A 14,805-nucleotide genomic window follows, 5' to 3' on the forward strand; every position below is an offset into this window, starting at 1 on the left:
AAGCTATTTTAATAGTAGATTGACTGGACTGACTTTGCGTAAGCCTCTTGGCCTCATTTTCCTCATCTGTAAAGTGAGGGGTTGATCTGGTTTAGTTTTTCAGTACTGAGATTCTCTAATGAATTTATACCTCATTTTGGAAGACGTATATTGTTTGAATCATGTCATGGTAATTCTTTGTATCTTTTTCATTTAGACAAGGAAAATTTCCTTCAGGAGTTGGGCGGTGACCAAAACTTTAGCATGTGGGAATAATATTGCCAGATTGGTGGAAAAATAAAGGCCCTTTCCTCCCCTAGGGGGTGGCTTGCTTATTTAATCATTCAACATTCATTTATTAAGGACCTGCTATGTGCCAGACATTATCTTGAGGGCCTGAGAACGAAAGATGAATAGCCATTGTGTCCTCCAGAAGTATGTAGTCTTCTGAAATAGACATATTACTACAGAAATGTAAGCATTACTGAAATGATTACTCTAGCTATATTGAATTTTATGTAGTTCCCTGAACATTTATTCTTAGTCCCTTCAACACTCCTACTTTCCTAGACTTCTTTCTACTCTCTTCTCAAACCACCAATACTTAGCTAGTGCTTTTGCTTATTTACTGAGAAAACTGAAGCAGTCAAAAAGAACTTCTACATACTCCCACTATCGCCTGCTACTATCTGCATTCACATAATCTGCTTTGATGCTTCCTTTCATAACTTCCCTAGTTGCTATCTAAAGTCATTTTCTACACTTGTGTATTTAATCCCATCCCTTCTTGTTTATACTAGAACTTTGCTCTAGCAATTTTTCTCTTTCCTGCCTAAGTTAGCAATTTTTCATTCTTTATTGAATCAAACATGCTTTTATTTCTCCCATTTAATTTATTATTATTATTATTATTTTGATAGAACACGTGGTGAGAGGAAGAGAGAATCTTAAGCAGACTCTACGCCCAGCGTTGGGGGGGTGGGTGAGGGGCAAGGTTTTGATCCACAAACCCTGAGATCACGAAAGAACTGAAATCAAGACTCAATTGTTTGAGCCACACAGGTGCCTCCTTCCCCCCCCCCCCACCATTTTAAAGCAAAATAAGGACATCATTTTCCTTCCCAGTTACTCCTTTGCACCCGTTTGCAGTACAGCTTCTTGAAAGAATTGTCCACATTCACTATTTCTGATTTCTGTTTCCTATTAACTCACTGCATTCAGTCTTCCACCCTTGTCAGTCTACCAAAACTTGTATCATCAAATGTCGTTATCCTCCACATTGCTAAATCCAGTTGTCAGTTCTCAGTTTTTATCTCTTTGGACTTATCAGCCATATTTACCAGTTGGTTATTTTCTTCTCTGAAAAAAAGAATTTTTTTTATTTTTTATTTTTTTTTTTTAGCTTTTATTCAATTTTGAAAGATGAAGAGAGAGCATGAGCAGAGGTGAGGCAGAGGGAGAGGGAGATATAGGATCCGAAGCAGGCTTCAGACTCTGAGCTGTCAGCACAGAGCCTAATGTGGGGCTCAAACCCACAGACTGAGAGATCATGATCTGAGCTGAAGTCGGATGCTTAACCGACTGAGCCACCCAGGTGCCCCTTCTGAAAAATGTCTTAACTTTCAGGGTAGCACACCCATGGCAGATTATTCCTTCTCAGTCTCCTTTGCTGTCTTTGTCTTCTCCCTTTCTCTCTAGTCTCCTAATGGTGGCATGCTCCAGGGCTCAGTCCTCGATCCTCCCTTCTCACTGCTTTTCTTCTCTATCTGCACTCTGTTGGTGATCTCATTCAGTTGCATGCATTTTACATACCATCTGTATGATACTCCCAAATTTAAATCTTTGGCCAAACCTCTCTCCTGAACTCTATAGTTGTATCTCCAACTGCCTATATACTTTCTCTACTTAGATGTCTAAGAGATGTCTTTTTTTTTATTTTACTTTTTTAATGTTTATTTATTTATTTATTTATTTATTTATTTATTTATTTATTTATTTATTTATTTAGAGAGAGCCTGCATGTACGTGCATGAGCAGGAGAGGGGCAGAGAGAGTGGGAGAGAGGGAATCACAAGCAGGCACCACACTGCCAGCAGAGCCCCGACATGGGGCTGGATCTCATGAAGTGTGAGATAATGACCTGAGCCAAAATCAAGAGTCGGACCCTTAACCAACTGAGCTACCCAGGCTCCCTCCTAACAGATGTCTTAAACTTAACATGCCTGAAACTGGACTCCTGGTCTTCCTCTTGCTCCACATACAGTTTTTGCATCTCAGTTGATGGCACTGCATCCTTTCAGTTAGTCAGAAGCCTTGGAATCATCCTTTACTTCTCTCTTTTATACCCCATATCAAGTCTGTCAGGAAATCCTGTCATTTCTGCTTCAAAATATTTTCAGAATTTGACCACTTCTTGGCAGAATGGTTCTTCAAAAACTTAAGTCTTATCATGTCCTTCCTCCTCTCCACTCTCAGAACCCTTCAGTCACTCCTCATTTAATTTAGAATAAAAGCTGACTCTTTAACTTAGTAGCTCTTTGTTTTCCTCTTCTCTTCTTCCCTTCTTCCCTTCTTTACCACATTAGCTTTCATGGTTTTCTTTTTAAAGCTAGTCACTTCTATTTAGTGTGTTTGGTCTATCTGTTCCCTATTCCTAGAACACTTTTCCCTCTTCTTCAAATGATACCTTCTGAGCAAGACTATCCTGACCACTCTGTTTCACTGAAACCATGTCCTGCTCCATACTCCCATCCCCTTTTTACTAAACCTACTCGACTTTTTCTTACTTCCACAGCACTTTTCCTTTTTGTAACTTGCTATGTAATGTACCTATTAAGTTGTTGTTTGTTATCTTCTTTCCTTAGAAAGTAAGATATACTAAGGCAAGGATGTTGTTTTTTTTTTCACAGATATATCCCAAGTGCCTGGCACATAGTAGGTACTCAATGAATAGTTGTAGAATTGAATGAGTGAATGACTGTTTCATGTCTTTATGCTCCTTAGTGGTCACTTTTAGCCAGTCTTCATCTAGCTAATTCCTTTAGAATTCAGGTATTACCTCTTTTGTTAACTACCCCCCCGCCCCCGATTTAGAGGCCCATTTTAGCACAGAGTCTTTACTGTAATTGTTAAATTGTCTCTTCCTCTTCTAATAATCTGTGAAGGGAGAACCTCACCTTATTTGAGTGGCAGTATGGTAGGTGTAGTGATTAGCAACAAATTCAGTAGCCAGGTGGTCCTGAGTCAAATCCTTGCCCTGTAGTATCTACTTCATAGAATTGTTAGAATTAATAGCTACTGTATTTGCAGCATTTAAAGGAGTGAATGATGCATGGTGACCATTACGTTTAATCGTGAGCTCTCATTATTTTTTTATATCCTCGGCACAGGACATAGTAGGTTCTAAATAAAGTTTACCGAATGAAGGAATTAGCTTTTGAAAGCCCAGGGCATTTACTTAGATATTTAAAGTAATTGCTGCAATAAGGACCTATAATAGTTTAGTATTTGCTGTGCAGTGATTTGCAACCTTGGATGCACATGAATCACTTAGGAGGCTTTAAAAATCCCGGGGCCTAGTATGTAGCCAAGGTCAGTTAAATTAGAATCTTGGGAATGGTATGGGAGGTAGGAATGGTTTGAAGCTCAGGTATTTAGTATACTGTAATGGTCCCAATGTGATTCTGATTTGCAGCCAAGGTTGAGAATCACTGGTTTATTGGGAAGAACATAAAATTCTAGGAGTCGGTAAACTAGGACTGTGTTCCCAGCTGGGCCACAAACTGCTTTTTGGCAAGTTACTTCTTTATGCCTCAGTTTTTGTAAAGTTAATCTCTTAGGTCTTTTCACACTGAAAATTCAGTCATTCTATCGTTTTGTGAAGCTTAAATGAAAAGTATTTTTTCTTTTCTAGTCTCCTTTAACATTGGGAACACCAAATCAGGTATCCCTGGGACAATTATGGTTAGAGCTGCTAAAATTTTACACACTGGATTTTGCTTTGGAAGAATATGTCATATGTGTACGGATACAAGATATTTTAACAAGAGAAAACAAAAACTGGCCTAAAAGACGAATAGCCATTGAAGGTGAGATGATACGTTATATTTCCTTTAGAGAATATGTTTTTGTGTGCTATTTATCATCTGTTTCTAATACAGTGCTATAAATTACATCCCTTGGCTTTATAGCATTATATATACCACTAGGTTGTCATTATATATTTTAGATAAATTCTTTATTAAGTCCATGATAGTTTTATAGGATTAATACTTACTTTAAGGTTTCCAATCTATAAATACTATATTGGTTAGGATTATTAGCTTATTACATACCTTTATGTTTATTTTTTAGTTACGAAAAACTTCAAAAATATAGACACATAGAATAGTTATTCAGAACAATCTTATTCCTATAAGATTCTGTCATAAAATTATGTTAAAGTATAACTTTAAAATACAGGTTTTCATTGTCCTCTAACCTCATCTCTATGGAATGTGTAAGTCATTGGAGTATATATACAGAATACAGCCAGTGGTGTTGTAATAGCATTGTAGGGTGACAGATGGTAGCTATACTTCTGGTGAGCATAGCATTAACTACAGAATTGTTGAATCACTATGTTGTACACCTAAACTATAATGTAACATTGTATGTCAGTTATACTTCAAAAACATAAAAAAAAGCACCTCAGCTTAAATATGGTTAAAGATTAAAAAAAAAAAAGATTGATTTGAAGAAAAAAAAATTGATGTTGACAAAAAGTTTCATACTAAATCCCAAGAATATTAAGATCTTTAGGGATGCAAATTGATAGAGTGGTTTTTAGAAAATTTATATCATGCAGCATTTCACTCACTTTTATAGATAGGAAATTGAATTTCTGTCCATCATTTTAGTTTGCTTAGACTACATATTTTTCTGTTCCCTCAGTCCTCTTTTGGCCTTCTCTAGACCCATAAATATTTTTTTAAAAATTTTAATGTTGGGGCGCCTGGGTGGCGCAGTCGGTTAGGCGTCCGACTTCAGCCAGGTCACGATCTCGCGGTCCGTGAGTTCGAGCCCCGCATCGGGCTCTGGGCTGATGGCTCGGAGCCTGGAGTCTGTTTCCGATTCTGTGTCTCCCTCTCTCTCTGCCCCTCCCCCGTTCATGCTCTGTCTCTCTCTGTCCCAAAAATAAATAAAAAACGTTGAAAAAAAAAATTTAATAAAAAAAAAATAAAAAAAAAATAAAAAAATAAAAAATAAAAAAATAAAAAAAAATAAAAAAAAAATAAAAAAATAAAAAATAAAAAAATAAAAAAAAATAAAAAAAAAATAAAAAAAAATTTTAATGTTTTTTCTATTTTTGAGAGAGAGAGAGAGAGAGGCAGATCATGCGTGGGGAAGGGGCAGAAAGAGACAGACACAGAATCCGAAGCAGGCTCCAGGCTCTGAGCTGTCAGCACAGAGCCCGACATGGGACTCAAACACATGAACTGCAGGATCATGACCTGAGCCAAAGTTGGAAGCTTAACCAATTGAGCCACCCAGGCACCCCAACCCACAAATAATTTTTTAAAAATGTATTAAAAAATGTTAATGATATTAATATATTATTTGTTTTTGAGAAAGAGAGAGCAAGCACGGGAGGGGAAGAGTGAGGAGAGAGAGAATCCCAAGCAGGCTCTACTCTGTAAGTGCAGAGCCTGACGCCGCGGGGCTTGATCTCATGAACCAGGAGATCATGACCTGAGCCAAAATCAAGAGTTAGATGCTTTAACCAACTGAGCCACCCAGGCACCCCTAAACCCACAAATATTCTTATACACTCAGTTACTCACATCTTGTACACTTACATACAGTAAATCAATGAGCTATAACTATCATAATTTGTTTTCTCTTGTCTTTTTCTTCTTCTACAAGGAGCAAAAAGGCCAGGAAAGGCCTTTGAGTGTAGAGAACAGCCTGTGGATTTAGATAACAGCAAAAAGTCACAGATGCCCAAACCTGTTAACAATCTGAAGCCTGTCCTATTAATCCTTTTACTTAATGATCTTCAGTAGTGGAGAAAATGTGCATTGTCTTTTGGCTGTCATCCATTTATTCTTTTCTCCTGGGGCATATTTGTATTTTAGGTTTATAAAATCCAAAAACCCATAAACATTTAGAAGTCTTTTATATTTTCTTAATAATAATGAAAATGTGGTTGATATATACTCATTTTAGACTGGATTAAAATTTAACTTTTGGTTTAATTTTTACTTTCTTTGGTCTCTTTCTTCCTACTTTTCAATTTTTCCTTTCTTTAATTTTTTGAACTCATTGAAGGTAAATGTTAAAATCAGTATTTCCTTTTTGTTTTTTTTAGAGAGAGTGAGCGGCCATGAGCAGGGGAAGGGCAGAGCAAGAGAGAGAATCTTAAGCAGGCTACATGCCCAGCCTCTACGGGGCTCAATCTCACAGAGATCAGGACCTGAGCTGAAATCTAAGAGTTGGAGGCTTAACTGACTGAGCCACTCAGGCTCCCCAAAATCCGTATTTTTTAACTTGAAGCTTTAAGAATTTTAGGTTATCATTTATTTAAGTTGCAAGGAGCATGTCGCTAAAGAATATTATGATAAGAGATAAAAATTATTAATGGGTCCTAGAGGTTTGGAAAATTTTATTCAGTAACAGTTCAGGAAGGTATAAATGGCATGGCTTTTTCTGCCAGTTTTATCATTGTAATTTTGTAATTACCGTGGTGTCTGCAACAGTATGTAATTCTTAATCTCGGGGTTGTGAGTTTGAGCCCCATGTTGGTTGTAGTGAGTACTTAAATAAATTAAAAAAAAAATTGTGTAATTATTGAGTTGGTCCCTTTGGCCATTCTCTCATTAATTAACCTTATTCTTTTCTCTCTTTTCCTTTTAACTTTTTATTTTATGACAGAAGAAAGGAAAAGATGTTGCTCTTGTATTTTTCCTACTCAGTTTGTAGGAACTCTCACTTTGACCTTAGGTTAAAAAAGCTTTGGGAGAATGTACTGTGCTGAGAATATAGCAGTTTCAATCTGTTTGGGTAAGCTTGGAATTGTAGTTCATTGATGGATACTTAGTTACTGACCATTTCTTTTTTTACTAGATCCATTTTCAGTTAAGAGGAATGTTGCACGGAGCTTAAACAGCCAGCTTGTTTATGAATACGTTGTGGAGAGATTCAGGGCAGCTTATCGGTATTTTGCCTGTCCTCAGAGGAAGGGTGGAAATAAATCTACAGTGGATTCCATGAAAAAAGAGAAGGGGAAAATAAGCAATAAGAAACCAGTGAAGTCTGACAATATGGCATCCAATTGTTGCATTCTACATGGAGAAAGCACAGAAAAAATAAATGCAGAAAGAGGTCAACCTGATAAATACGATGAAATGGAATGTACATCACAGAGATGTACTACTGAAGATGACAGTTTGTTGGTAAATGAGCTAGATTTGGCTGAACTTGGACAGGAATCTTCATCTCTTTCTACCAGTGGAGGCAGTGAATTAGAGCCAAAATCAATTAAGAAACAAGATGATTTAGCACTGTCAGAAACCTGTCTAAAAAAGGAACTCAGCCAGTGTAATTGCATTGGTTATAAATCCCCTGACCCAGATGAATCTTCTGGTACAGACTGCCAGTCAAATATAGAAACAGAGAGTTCACATCAGATTGTGAGCACTGACACATCTGCTACCTCCTGCAACTGCAAAGCTACAGAAGATGCTTCTGACTTTAATGATGATGATAACCACCCCACCCAGGAATTATATTATGTGTTTGATAAGTTTATTTTAACCTCTGGCAAGGTAGGATACTGTTTGTAAACAGTCTGTAAGATTTTGTGGTTGTTGTAGGACTGTATTTATAGTTTTTAGATTCAGAAATGTAAAAATAGCTTCTATGATGGTAGACTGTTATTTTCCATTGATATTTTGGTGTATATTTTCACTTTTCCTTTTTATATTTTTTTCTGTAGTTGTCTTTAAAGAATGTATGTAAAACCTCAAAAGGTTTCAGTACTCTATTACTAGTTGGTTTGCTTAACTTTCTCATATATGAAAGGATTCATCAGGCATTTTATAAAGATCAGTTTGGCAAAAGCAGCAAATATTTTAAATTTTGTTAATTTTCTATGTATATGTTTACTTTATCTTCCACAAAGAAGATTATAAGGTTTGTAAATTCTGATAGTATTCCACTTTAAAGGTGGTTTTTTACCCCTATGGGGTGGGTGAATATAAATTTAAAAAAAACTTTTTTTAATTTTTATTTATTTTGAGAAAGATACAGAGAGCAAGCAGGGGAGGGGCAGATAAAGATGGAGACAATTTCAAGCAGACTCCACGATGTCAGCACAGAGCCTGAATTCACGCGGCCTGAATTCACGAACCATGAGATCGTGACCTAAGCCGAGACCCAGAGTCAGACGCATAACCAACTGAGCCACATAGAATATAAATTTAATGAAGATAGTTGAGCAGAAACTAAGATCAGGAACCAAAAGCGTGAAGAATTGAGATTCTGTCTCTGCCTTTGAGCTTTCCTTTGGATATTGGCATATCCTTTATAAACTAATGGAGTCTTAACTTTTCTACTGTTCAAGTGGGATAGTCTGAACTTCAACTTGATAAATTATAGAAAATAAAATACCCAATAACAGAAAATAAGCAGTGACTACTTTGTTAATAAAAGAAAGGTTTAGCTAAGTCACATTGCTTCAATTGCAGGGTACATAATTGAAATATCAGCACCCAAGATGAAAAAATGATTATATAGGTCATGTGTAAATGAAGAAAAATGTTTTTGAAAAAATCTAGAAAGTTACCCAGTTTTATTGTTTTATCAATAATTATTTATTGACAAGCTTAAAATTTTTTAACCTAATTACTAAGCTGTGCTTCTTTATTCTTTGTAAGAATACATATATTGCATTTTTTTTTTTTAGGTTGCGGTGTTTAGGACATATGGACTGTATAAAGGATAGATTAAATGGCAGGTTTTTAGAAAACCCTCTGAATTATATAACTGCAGTGTATGCGCTTTTTTTTGTAAATTTAAAAAATTTTTTTTTTTGAGAGGGAGAGAGAGAGAGACCGACCGACAGAGAGAAAGACCGAACATGAATGAGGGAGGGGCAGAGACAGAGGACGACATAAAATCAGAAGCAGGCTCCAGACTGAGCTCTCAGCACAGAGCCCAACGCGGGGTTTGAGCTCGTGAACCTTGAGATAATGACCTAAGCTGAAATCAGATGCTTAACTGACTGAGCCACCCAGGTGCCCCATATACTTCTTTATACCCCTTGGAAACTTATCTTTTTTCTTTAATGTTTATTTATTTTAACATTTTATTTCATTTTTGAGAAAGACAATGTGAGCAGGGGAGGGGCAGAGAGAGAGGGCGACACATAATTGGAAACAGGATCTATCTAGGCTCTGAGCTGTCAGCACAGAGTCCTATGCGGGGCTTGAGCTCATGAGCAGTGAGATATTACCTGAGCCGAAGTCATATGCTTAACCGACTGAGCCACCCAGTTATTTTAAGATAACTATTTATCCAATTAATTTTTTTTTCTAGATACATGTAACATTTTTCTAGTATTTTCTGATAAATCTTTTAAAAAGAAGTTTTGAAAGCTAAGAAAAATTCCCTTGGTACTGTTAATTAGCCTATAGCACAGCATTGCCACAAGTAGAGGTTTTTGTATGTAATTTGCATCAGAGGTCATGGCTAGGTAAATATCTAAGCTAATCCTGGAGGAGGAAGCTCTTTGAAATCTAGGCATATTACAATAAAGAAAGGAGTGGTGCCCTTCCTTCACTATGTGTTTTGTTCAAGTAGTTGGGATACATTTTTACTGTTTTAACTACCTGTCTGATAGTCCATTGGAATACATCTTATTTAATTTAATTTAATTTAATTTTATTTTTTTATTATTTAAAAAAATTTTAAGTTTATTTTGAGAGAGATTGAGACAGTGAGTGGGGGAGGGGCAGAGAGAGCGGAAGAGAGAGAATCCCAAGCAGGCTTCCACACCAGCCCAGATCCCAGTGTGGGGCTTGAGCTCCCAAAATTGTGACATCATGAACTGAGTCGAAACCAAGAGTTGGATGCCTAACTGACTGAGCCATTCAGGCGCCCCACCATTGGAATACATTTTATTTTATTTTATTTTATTTTATTTTATTTTATTTTATTTTATTTTATTTATTTTTATTTATTTTTATTTTTATTTTTATTTTTAATTTATTTTAACATTTATTCATTTTTGAGACAGAGAGAGACAGAGCATGAACGGGGGAGGGTCAGAGAGAGTGGGAGACACAGAATCTGAAACAGGCTCCCGGCTCTGAGCAGTCAGCACAGAGCCCGACACGGGGCTCGAACCCACATACGCGAGATCGTGACCTGAGCCGAAGTCGGACGCTCAACTGACTGAGCCACCCAGGCGCCCCTGGAATACATTTTAAATGGTGGTATAGGGTTTGCAGTTAACTTTGTGGCTATTGCATAAGAGTTATTCCTTGTATGAAGCAAAGTTATTTTTAGAGGTCAGCCCTACAGTTTGGTTTCTTGAGTACCATGCTAATGTAATAAATTGAACCAACTAGCCAAGTGGAGGGTTTTACAATTGACTATGAAGATAGAAAGTGTTTGGAGTGAAATGAAAACTGCCACTTCAAATTTATTTCTTCCTTTCTTCCTTTCCTTCCATTCTTTCGCTTCTTCTTATTTCTTCTTTTCCTTTCTTTTCTTCTTTCTTTTCTTTTCTCTTTTCTCTTCTCTCTTTTCTTTTCTTTTCTTTTCTTTTCTTTTCTTTTCTTTTCTTTCCTTTCTTTTCTTTTCTTCCTTCCTTTTTTTGAAATTTCTTTATAATCAGGGCGTCTGGGTGGCTCAGACAGTTAAGTGTCTGACTTCAGCTCAGGTCATGATCTCGCAGTCCGTGAATTTGAGCCCCGTGTCAGGCTCTGTGCTGACACCTCAGAGCCTGGAGCCTGCTTTGATTCTGTGTCTCCCTCTCTCTGCCCCTCCCTCACTTGCTCTCTGTCTCTCTCTCTCAAAATTAAATAAACATAAAAAAAACCCATGAAATTTCTTTATAGTTTACGTTGTTAAAGATTTTAGTAGGTTAAAATTAATGCACAGATTTCATTTTGGGAGCTGACCAAAATGTTTGCATTAACCCATATGTATTACCTCTTCAGGTATTTTCTGTATCTTACGTATTTGGGTAAATCTCATCTTGATAAATACCATTTTAGTGGGGAAGAAACATTAAAGTGTTTGGTCAAAAATGTGTTTTTTACATTTAATACTGCATTTTATTTATATGCTTTTTTTTTTAACCTCCTGAAAGCACAGGTTATCAGAATTGAGTTACATAGAAGAGTCTTTTTGGACCTGCTTTCTAAGTGGTGATGAAGTCCCTCAATAGTTTATTAGATAATTTTTTTTTTTTTACGTTTGTATAGCCACCAACGATAGTATGCAGCATCTGCAAAAAAGATGGCCATTCAAAAAATGATTGTCCAGAGGATTTCAGGAAAATTGATCTAAAACCTCTACCACCAATGACAAATCGATTTCGGGAAATACTTGATTTAGTATGTAAAAGATGTTTTGGTAAGTCTTTTATTATTAGAGCTATTGTGAATAGATTCTTTGTTAGATTTTGAATATTTATTTTCTTATTTAAAAACAGTTTGCTTATTACGTTTTGTTTTGGTACAGGTTATTTAATAGTTTAGATACCCAACAACAGTTATTTATTAAATGCCTATTAAATGCACAGCACTGTGGTAAATGCCAAAGGTAATACAGAGTCCATTATGGCTTTTATTTATTTATTTTAATTTTTATTTAATTTATTTTTTTAACTTACATCCAAGTTAGCATATACTGCAACAATGATTTCAGGAGTAGATTCCTTAATGCTCCTTACCCATTTAGCCCATCCCCCCTCCCACAACCCCTCCAGCAACCCTCTCTTTGTTCTCCATATTTAAGAGTCTCTTATGTTTTGTCCCCCTCCCTGTTTCTATATTATTTTTGCTTCCCTTCCCTTATATTCATCTGTTCTGTGTCTTAAAGTCCTCATGAGTGAAGTCATATGATACTTGTCTTTCTCTGACTAATATTGCTTTAGCATAATATGCTCTAGTTCCATCCACAGAGTTGCAAATGGCAAGATTTCATTTTTTCTGATTGCTGAGTAATATTCTATTGTATATATATACCACATCTTCTTTATCCATTCACCCATCGATGGACATTTGCACTCTTTCCATACTTTGGCTATTATTGATAGTGCTGCTATAAACGTTGGCGTGCATGTGCCCATTTGAAACAGCATACCTGTATCCCTTGGATAAATACCTAGTAGTGCAATTGCTGGGTTATAGGGTAGTTCCATTTTTGATTTTTTGAGGAACCTCCATAATTGTTTCCACAGTGGCTGCACCAGTTTGCATTCCCACCAGCAGTGCAAAAGAGATCCTCTTTCTCTGCATCCTCGCCAACATCTGTTGTTGCCTGAGTTGTTAATGTTAGCCATTCTGACAGGTGTGAGGTGGTATCTTGTGGTTTTGATTTGTATTTCCCTGATGATGAGTGATGTTGAGCATTTTTTAATGTGTCAGGAGGCCATCTGGATGTCTTCTTTGGAGAAGTGTCATTCATGTCTTTTGCCCGTTTCTTCACTGGATTATTTGTTTTTGGGTGTTGAGTTTGATAAGTTGTTTATAGATTTTGGATACTAACCCTTTATCTGATATGTCGTTTGCAAATATCTCCTCCCATTCCATCGGTTGCCTTTTAGTTTTGCTGATTGTTTCCTTCTCTGTGCAGAAGCTTTTTATTTTGATGAGGTCCCAGTAGCTCATTTGTGCTTTTGTTTCCCTTGCCTCTGGAGACGTGTTGAATAAGAAGTTGCTGCGGCCAAGGTCAAAGAGGTTTTTGCCTGCTTTCTTCTCGAGGATTTTGATGGTTTCCTGTCTTCTATATAAGTCTTTCATCCATTTTGAATTTATTTTTGTGTATGACATAAGAAAGCGGTCCAGATTCATTTTTCTGCATGTCGCTGTCCAGTTTTCCCAGCACTACTTGCTGAAGAGACTGTCTTTATTCCATTGGATATTCTTTCCTGCTTTGTCAAAGATTAGTTGGCCATACATTTGTGGATCCATTTCTGGGTTCTCTGTTCCATTGATCTCAGTGTCTTTTCTTGTGCCAGTACCATACTGTCTTGATGATTATAGCTTTGTAATATAGCTTGAACTCTGGGATTGTGATACCTCCAGCTTTGGTTTTATTTTTCAAGATTACTTTGGCTATTCGGGGTCTTTCTATAGTTTTCAGTGTATAGATTTTTCACCTCTTTGGTTAGATTTATTCTTAGGTATTTTATATGGTTTTTGTTGCAATTGTAATTGGGATCAATTCCTTGATTTCTCTTTCTTTTGCTTCATTGTTCATCTATAGGAATGCAACCGATTTCTGTGCATTGATTTTATATCTTGTGACTTTGCTGAATTCATGGATCCGTTCTAGCAGTTTTTTGGAGTCTTTTGGGTTTTCCATATGGAGTATCATGTCATCTGCGAAGAGTGAAAGTTTGACGTTCTCCTGGCCAATTTGGATGCCTTTTATTTCTTTGTGTTCTCTGATTGCTGAGGCTAAGCCTCCAATACTATGTTGAATAATGGTGGTAAGAGTGGACATCCCTGTCTTCTCCCTGACCTGAGGGGGGAAAGCTCTCAGTTTTTCCCCATTGAGGATGATATTAGCATTGGGTCTTTCATATATGGCTTTTATGATCTCGAGGTATGATACTTCTATCCCTACTTTCTTGAGGGTTTTTATCAAGAAAGGATGCTGTATTTTGTCAAATGCTTTCTGTGCATCTGTTGAGAGGATCATGTGGTTCTTGTCCTTTCTTTTTATTGATGTGATGAATCACATTGATTGTTTTGCAGATATTGATCCAGCCCTGCATCCCAGGTATAAATCCCACATGGTCATGGTGAATAATTTTTTTAATGTATTGTTGGATCCAGTTGGCTGCTATCTTAGTGAGGATTTTTGCGTCCATGTTCATTAGGGAAATTGGTCTATAGTTCTCCTTTTTAGAGGGGTCTTTGTCTGGTTTTGGAATTGAGGTAGTGCTGATTTCAGAGAAAGAGTTTAGAAGTTTTCCTTCCATTTCTATTTTTTGGAACAGCTTCGAGGATAGGTGTTAACTCTTCCTTAAATGTTTGATAGAATTTCCCTGGAAAGCCATTTGGCCCTGAACTCTTGTTTTTTGGGAGAGTTTCGATTACTAATTCACTTTCTTTACTGGTTATGGGTCTGTTCAAATTTTCTATTTCTCCCTGTTTCAGTTTTGGTAGTTTATATATTTCTAGGAATTTGTCCATTTCTTCCAGATTGCGCATTTTATTGACATATAATTGCTTATAACATTCTCTTATTATTGTTTGTATTTCTGCTGTGTTGGTTGTGATCTCTCTTCTTTCTTTCTTGATTTTATTTATTTGGGTCCTTTCCTTTTTCTTTTTGATCAAACTGGCTAGGGGTTTGTCAATTTTGTTAATTCTTTCAAAGAACCAGCTTCTGGTATCATTGCTCTGTTCTACTGCTTTTTTGGTTTTGATAGCATTGATTTCTGCTCTAATCTTTATTATTTCCTGTCTTCTGCTGGTTTGGGGTTTTATATGCTGTTCTTTTTCCGGCTCTTTAAGGCATGAGGTTAGGTTGTGTATCTGAGATCTTTCTTCCTTCTTTAGGAAGGCCTGGATGGCTATATACTTCCCTCTTATGGCCACCTTT

General features: G+C 36.6%; 1 protein-coding gene across 13 annotated transcripts in view; it reads left to right on the forward strand.

The window, feature by feature from the left end:
• TUT4 (terminal uridylyl transferase 4) overlaps positions 1-14,805 on the forward strand; it is a 136,473-nt gene that overhangs the window by 76,691 nt on the left and 44,977 nt on the right. For all 13 annotated transcript variants that reach the window (XM_019449278.2, XM_019449276.2, XM_019449283.2 and 10 more), the window contains 3 exons: positions 3,893-4,067; positions 7,084-7,784; positions 11,451-11,601. In XM_019449278.2, coding sequence (XP_019304823.2) covers positions 3,893-4,067; positions 7,084-7,784; positions 11,451-11,601 — 1,027 coding nt within the window. The remainder of the gene's footprint in view (positions 1-3,892; positions 4,068-7,083; positions 7,785-11,450; positions 11,602-14,805) is intronic.

This window comes from Panthera pardus, unplaced genomic scaffold (genome assembly GCF_024362965.1).
Source record: "Panthera pardus isolate Hobbes unplaced genomic scaffold, ASM2436296v1 HiC_scaffold_11, whole genome shotgun sequence".
NCBI classification, from domain to species: Eukaryota; Metazoa; Chordata; class Mammalia; order Carnivora; family Felidae; genus Panthera; species Panthera pardus.